This window comes from Cervus canadensis, chromosome 1 (genome assembly GCF_019320065.1).
Source record: "Cervus canadensis isolate Bull #8, Minnesota chromosome 1, ASM1932006v1, whole genome shotgun sequence".
Taxonomy (NCBI): domain Eukaryota; kingdom Metazoa; phylum Chordata; class Mammalia; order Artiodactyla; family Cervidae; genus Cervus; species Cervus canadensis.
Genome location: NC_057386.1, coordinates 8,140,534 through 8,147,941, shown reverse-complemented (window position 1 = coordinate 8,147,941; position 7,408 = coordinate 8,140,534). Strand labels below are relative to the sequence as shown.

General features: G+C 53.6%; 1 protein-coding gene across 2 annotated transcripts in view; it reads right to left on the bottom strand.

Annotated features, from left to right (window-relative positions):
- Positions 1-3,137: 3,137 nt before the first annotated feature.
- The window catches only part of MGAT5B (alpha-1,6-mannosylglycoprotein 6-beta-N-acetylglucosaminyltransferase B), a 67,469-nt gene continuing 63,198 nt past the window's right edge, over positions 3,138-7,408 (bottom strand). For both annotated transcript variants that reach the window (XM_043461924.1, XM_043461931.1), the window contains 3 exons: positions 5,661-5,735; positions 5,081-5,337; positions 3,138-4,670 (listed from right to left, as the gene is read on the bottom strand). In XM_043461924.1, the coding sequence (XP_043317859.1) occupies positions 4,472-4,670; positions 5,081-5,337; positions 5,661-5,735 (531 nt within the window). In that variant the 3' untranslated portion in view covers positions 3,138-4,471. The remainder of the gene's footprint in view (positions 4,671-5,080; positions 5,338-5,660; positions 5,736-7,408) is intronic.

Below are 7,408 nucleotides of genomic sequence, written 5' to 3'. Positions count from 1 at the left end.
AATTTTGTCAGGCTGTATGTTTTTAGAAACTTGCCCGTTTCTTCTAGGTTGTCCAATTTGTTGACATATAAATGTTCATAGTGTTTTCTTATGATTTTATTTCTGAGAGATCAGTTGTCATTTCTCCTCTTTCATTTCTTATTTTGTTTATTTGGGTTCTCTCTGTTTTCTTGTTGCTGAACCTGGCTAGAAGGTCATCGATTTTTTTTATCCTTTCAAAAAAACCTTATTGATCTTCTGTCCATCTAGTCAAGGCTATTTTCCAGTGGTCATGTATGGATGTGAGAGTTGAACTATAAAGAAAGCTGAGCACCGAAGCATTGATGCTTTTGAACTGTGGTGTTGGAGAAGACTCGAGAGTCCCTTGGACTGCAAGGAGATCCAACCAGTCCATCCTAAAGGAAATCAGTCCTGAATATTCATTGGAAGGACTGATGTTGAAGCTGAAACTCCAATACTTTGGCCACCTGATGCAAACAACTGACTCATTGGAAAAGACCCTGCTGCTGGGAAAGATTGAAGGCTGAGGAGGAGGGGACGACAGAGCATGAGATGGTTGGATGGCATCACTGACTCAATGGATATGGGTTTGGGTGGACTCTGGGAGTTGGTGATGGACAGGGAGGCCTGGCATGCTGTGATTCATGGGGTCGCAGAGTCGGACACAACTGAGCGACTGAACTGAACTGATCTTCTGTTTGCTTTTTTAAAAATCTCTATTTCATTTATTTACTCTCTAATCTTTATTATTTCCTTCATTTTGCTGACTTTGGGGTTTTTGCTCTTCTTTTTCTAAATTCTTTTAGGTGGTAGGTTAGGTTGTTTATTTGAGATTTTTCTTGTTTCCTGAGGAAGGCCTGTGTCTCTATGAACGTCCCTCTTAGAACTGCTTTAGTTGCATCCCATAGATTTTTGTTTTCATTGTCACTTGTCTCGAAGTATTTTCTGATTTCCTCTTTGATTTCATTGTCAGCCCATTATTTCTTAGTAGCATGTTGCTTAGTCTCCATGTAATCTTTTTTTCTCTCATTTTTCTTTCAGTGGTTGCTTTCTGGTTTCATACCATGGTGGTCAGAAAAGATGCTTGAAATAATTCCTATTCTCTTAAATTTGTTGAGGCTTATTTTGTATTATACCTTGTGGTCTATCCTAGAGAATACTCCATGAACACTTGAAAAGGGAAAAAATTATTTCCGGTTGTGCTGGGTCTTTGTTGCTGCACGCCGGGCCTGTTCTTCATTGTGGTGTGCAGGTTTCTCACTGCGGCGGCTTCGCTTCTCGCAGAACACAGGCTCTAGGGCATAAGGACTTTAGCAGTTTTGATGCACGGGCTCAGTAGTTGCCGCACAGGCTTAGTGGCCTTGCAGCATGTGGGATCTTCCTATATCAGGGATCAAACCCGTGTTCCCTGCACTGGCAGGCAGATTCTTAACCACTGGACCACCAGGGAAGTCCCCATGCTATGTCTTTTGATCATTTAGTCCACTGAAATTTAAAATAGTTATTGATAAGTGTGTATTTGTTGCCAGTTTAAACCTTGTTTTCTAGTTGATTTCAGTCCTTCTTTATTCTTTTTCTTTAGTGTCCTGATGGTTTTCTCGTGTATTGGGCTTGAGTTCTTTCTTTCTAGTTTTTTGTGATTCTTTTGTATGTGATTCTTTTGCTCTCTGGTGACCCTGTGTAGACTGTGTGTATTTTTGGTGTGAGGGCTGTTTTTGGTGTGGGTGCCTGCTACGTCTTTCCTCAGGGTGTGCTGGCCATTGTCCTCTTGATGGGGAGTATGTTTGGTGTTGGGGAGACCAGAGCCTACACTGGATGTTGGGTGGAGCAGCCTCTTTGCTCTGTGGTTGTCACAGCCCTGATGGGGGCAGGGTCTGCTCCCCAGTCGTTGGGAGTTAAAAACCCCAGATCTGGCTTTAAGCTGCAGTGTGAGGTAGGCAGGAGTGGAGTGCTCCTACTGGGAAAGAAACCCTGGTGTATTCCTCCCCACGGGTTGTCCACAGGGGACATGCAATTCAGTGATGCTGCCCACCACCCAGTGTGCGTACCAATGAAGTCTGCTGCTGCTGGACCCGCCCTGGACTCACCTCTGCTGAGGGAACACTGATAATCGGCTCAGATGTCAGCCCTGCCCCTACAAAGCCCATGGCCACTGTAGCCACACCCTGCCTGAGCAAACTGACAGTGGATCCTACGGCAGACTCATGGCCCATCTTGTATGGGTTGACAGTGGTGGCCTAGACCACATTCTAGGCCCTTTGGGATATTTCTATGCAGCTAAATCGAGCCTTCTCCCTGGGTCCGTCAGCTGAAACCCCATCCACTGCACACCCTGCACATACTGGCAGGAGTGTGTTTCTGGCTGGGAAGTACAGCGATGTGACAGCTGTCAGTGCTGGTCTCTCTCTGCCCTACCTGGCAGCAAGGCAGCACCTGCACAGTCCTCTTGAGCAAAGACCAGGCCATTTCAGCTCCCTGTCTGCCCAGCAGGCCTCCCAAATGGCCAAGGGGGTTCCCAGGATGAGGGACCTTTTCCTTTTTCACAGCTCCCTCCCAGGGGTGCAGATTCCATCCTGCTTTCTTTCCCCCCTGTCCTACCCAGTTACATGGGGATCTTCCTTGCAGCTTTGGTTGTGAAGGATCTTGTGCCAGCTTTCAGCTGGTTTTCTGTGAGAATTGTTCCATGTGTACATGTATTTTTGATGTGTTCATTGGGAGATGAACTCATCTTTTTCCTCTGCTGTCTTGACCTCCCTCCCGTAGTCAGTCATCTTATCACGATCCAGCTCAGAGATTCTCCTCAAAATGCATTTCTGTTCTCTGACCTCACAGCAAGCACAGCCAGCAGAGATCAAACCCAGGCGGACAGAACCGGGGACAGCCTGCTGGTCAAGCAGGGTCCCTAAAGTCACAGTGCTGGGGTGGTCGGAGGGGCCCGTGGACTTCTGACACCTGTAGGGATTTCCTCTGAGCAGCCTGCCACAGCACTAACCTTGTAGATGGAGTGACAATGTGGAGGAGGGGCCCACGGGCCCCAGATATCTGCCCCCCACCCTGGGTGTTCACACCCCACTCCTCCTCCAGGCCTGGGCATCCCAGGAAAAAGATGAGAAACAGCACAGCTCCTCCTCTGCACCTCACATCCCAATAAAATATTTATTATTTCAAGAAATAAATTTTTAAAAAAAGAGAGAGAGAAAAGAGTATCTCTATTGCTTTCCCCCGACAGGTCAGGTCCTTGGTGACTATTGAGTTTCTGTAGCCACAGGGGCCACTCAGGCCGAGAGGGCTCTCTGATGGGAGGTGTCCACCCTCAGGCCCACAGCGGGGCTCGTCCCCCCTCTCTGGACTCAGGGTCCTGTGACTGCCTCCCCAAAAGGGTGGAGGGGCAGGCCTAGGTGGGTGGGGCAGGTTTCCAGAAAGGGAGTGGGATTAAAAACCAACTGGGGTGGGGTGGCAGTGTTTCTGAAGTCCTGGTCTTTTTCCTCAAGCAGGGCTCTGGACTCAGGGTGAAGGGGAAGGCATGCCACACGAAGATGGATGGACAGCTGGATCCAGAGGAGGTCTGAGGCTGGAGGAAGCTGGAGGTAGGGACGCAGATGCAGCATTGATGGGGTGGGAGGGCACAAGGGGGTAGCAGGTCTGGGGAACCAGGAAATAGGCCAGGTGTGCTGTGGGGCTGAAGGTCCATCCCAAGCCTACGAAAGATGCTTGGGAGGTGGGGCGGGGCCTGAGGCTTTGGAAGCAAGTCCACGGTCTGGAGTTGCAGTCATGCTGGGGGAGATTTCAGGAAATGCCCAAAGTGAAGAGAGTTGGAACAAGCAAGAGGGAGACAATTCAACCCAGGTTCCAGGTGGTCCCTGCAGCCTCTGACTGTAGTCCCCAAGTGTGGAGGGCAGAGGGAATTTGAGAAAGCTAATAGGAGGCATAAACAGGGTCCCCCAGCCTGGCCTTCCCTCCGGCCCCCCACCCTTTCTGTCCACATTGCAAATAGCTCCAGAGGGACAAGGTTGACCCCTCACGCATCACTACCCACTCTGCGGACTGTTCAGTGGGCCATCAAGCAAGCCTCACCCTGCTTCCTCTGTCGTATACCCAGAGGGCCCCTCCTGGGCCCAAGAAGGACAAGAACCCTCTCCATCTGGTTCAGATCTGGTCTTGCACCAGCAAGGGACCTCTGGCCACCTGCTCCTGGGCCACTCAGTGAGACCCTCACACCAACCCCCAGCTGCTTGGCCACTGCACTGCCATGCGCCCCTGGGAGGAGCATGAGGAGCCTGCCTAGGGCAGGCACCAGGTGCTTGGCAGAGTCTCCCCCCTCCCTAGACCTACGCACCAATCTGTCCTGCCCACGTCCCGGTCAAGGAAGAAGGCTTCAGTTCGGGGGCGTCGAGGGGAAGGAGGGTCACTGGAGCTCGGAATCTGCTGGTGCTTTCTCCTGCAGTGGGGAGGGCCAGCTGGGTGGTCACCCTCACAGACAGTCCTGGCACAAGGCCACCTGGCCCTTGCGGAAGTCTCGGCAGGGGCAGAGCCGCCGGTATTTCGTGCTGGAGCCGGCGCAGCTGAAGAGCAGAGGTTCCTTCTGCAGGAAGCACTCCTGGCCGGGCTGGGCGAAGGCCGGGTACAGGTGGTTCATCTCTGACTCAATGCCGTCACAGGGCACCTGCAGCCTGGGTGGGCACCACCAGAGGTGGTCACTGCCCATTTCCCCTGCCCCGGCCCACCCATTCCAGACCCAGGGAGGTTTCTAGGAGGTGCTGGGAGAAATGCTGGGGTGGGCAGCTCCTGAGCGAGTGGGCAAGAGGGTGGGGCCACAGGCTGATGCATCAGGGGAATGGGGCAGTTTCTGCGGCTTGGACCTAGAAGATGCCCAGACAGGCTGGGCAGGGGTCTGAGGCTTTGCCAAGGGTGTAGAGCTGCAATGTGGATACCTGTCTGGAAGGTGCCTTCCAGATCCTTCCTCTCTGGGAAGCACTGAGTCCCCCTCACCCTTGCTGGCAGGCCAGGGGGCAAGGCGGTCAAGGCAGTGAGGGGCTACAGGGGAGGTCAGCTGGGCTGGGTCAGGCAGGGGCTCACTCACTTCTGGAAGGCGTCCTGGCTGTTGAGGAAGGGGAAGAAGGAGGGCTCGCAGATCAGCCCGTGGTCCAGGCAGGCATCCGTGCAGGACCTCCCCGTGGCAGCCAGCCAGGCCCGGAGGGAGTGCGCTGGGGGCCAGGCCCCCGGGGCCAAGCTGGCGTTGCGGGTCCATTCCAGGTGGGTGGCGTTGGGAGCCAGGATGAAAGGGCTCTGCAGGGCTCGGGCCCCAGGTGGGGCAGGACCCAGGGATGAACAGAAGTCCTGCGGGAGGAAAGCAGTGTTAGGAGGGAAAAATGGGGCGCCTCTCTCCCGCCAACTCATCCTACACCCTACTACCCCCTCACTTGCTAGCAAACTTTTAAACAGCTTTATAATAAAATGAAAAATAAAAGTCTTTGCATTTCCATACTATGATATGGAGGCTGGGATGCTAGAGCTGGGGGTCCAGGAGAGGGGTGCTCCAGGGAAGGAAACAGACTGGAGAAAGACTAGGGGGTTAAAGCACCCTGCACCCCAGGCAGAGGTGGGTCCTCAGACTCTGAAGCTGCCCCACCCCAGAGACAGAGAGTGGGGGACCCACACACCTGGTGCTGGATGTAGGCATGGATTCGCTCCAGCATCCCCTCACACGTGTACTCATAGGGCAGGTAGGGGTCCACCTGTGGGAGAGACAGGCGGACACATGGGTCAGGAGAAACCCTGGGGCTCCCCAGACCTGGCCGCTTGGCTCTGGGAGCAGAGATCTGGGGGCTCAGGCATCCTGCACTCAGCAAGCCGATCACCCCATCCACTAGGACGCCCTGCTCCCCAATGCACCCCGCAGTGGCCCCCAGGAGCTCAGGGCAGCTCATGTCTCCTCAGCTCCTTTCCAGCTACACCGTTTCTCCCCTTTCCCTAAAGCTCATTGTTCCATCTCCACTTGGGCTGTGATGTCTGCTCTTTCTGAGCCAACCCCTGGATTCATCCTCACCTTCCCAGGTGGCTCAGTGGTAAAGAAGCCACCAGCGGGAGACATGAGTTCTATCCCTGGGTCAGGAAGTTCACCTATAGAAGGAAACGGCAACCTACTCTTATATTCTTTGCTTCCCTGGTAGCTCAGCTCAGCTGGTATAGAATCTGTCTGCAATGCAGGAGACCCCGGTTCAATTCCAGGGTCAGAAAGTTCCCCTGGGGAAGGGACAGGCTCCCCACTCCAGTATTCTTGGGCTTCCCTGGTGGCTCAGTTGGTAAAGGATCTGCCTGCAATGCAGGAGACACAGGAGATGCAGGTTTGATTCCTGGGTCAGGAAGATTCCCTGCAGGAGGGCATGGCAACCCACTCCAGTATTCTTGCCTGGAGAATCCCCACGGACAGAGGAGCCTGGTGGGCTATACAGTCCACATGGTCACCTAGAATCCAACACGACAGTGACTAAGCACAGCACAGCTTAGATATCACCGCCTCCAGGAAGCAGACCCAGAGGACCACCTCCTGTTTAACTCCTGTTAAAAGACCATTTCCTTGGCCCCCACGCCAGACTTCCCCAGTAGAACCGGCACCTGTGTCATCATTTCTGACGTGTCCCTTGTCTCCCTCAGGTTAGGAGCCCCATGGGTTCTGGGACCATAACTTGTCCACCTGTGGCTGCACCCAGTGCCTGGTACACAGTCGTCACCAGGGAAGTGGTCACAGAACAGAAAAGTATCCCGGCTCTGCCTGTGTCCTGCCCAGGATGCAGAAGGTTCACACAAAGGAACGCAAGGCATCTCTCAGCTTGAAGGAATGAGATCACATTTGTGAAGCTTCCTGCCCAGACCAGGTATCTGGGAGCTCCATGAACAAGGGTGCCCCAAACGGAGGCCACATACTGTCCACCTAAATATCAAAGTTACAGAGTAGTGCATGCTGGGGCTGATGGGAGCAGATGGATTTGGCAGCTGGGGCCCGAGAAGTGAAGGGAAGAGAGAGAGGAAGTGATGAGGAATCCGCCTCCTGGAGTGGGGACCCCCACCTCTCCTCCACTCTTCTTACCTGGCCATCCCTGCCCTGTTTACACCAACCCCCCAGTGGCCCAGCACACAGCCAGCTTGGAGGAAAGATTGGCCAGGTGGGCAGGAGGCAAGGTCAGGCTGACATGGGAGATAGTCCATCTCAGACTCAGAGAAAGATCTGTTTTAGCCTTCAACACCCCTGCCCCATCACCGTGTGTGTGTGTGTGTGTGTGTTGGCACTACACCCAGCCAGCCCACCTCCTGTTAATGCCATTTTCCAGCCAGAAGCACCAGAAATCAGGTAGCTTCAGCCCGGGCAGTGAAATCTTGCAGGTCTGCTCAAGGCCACACTCCCCCCCTC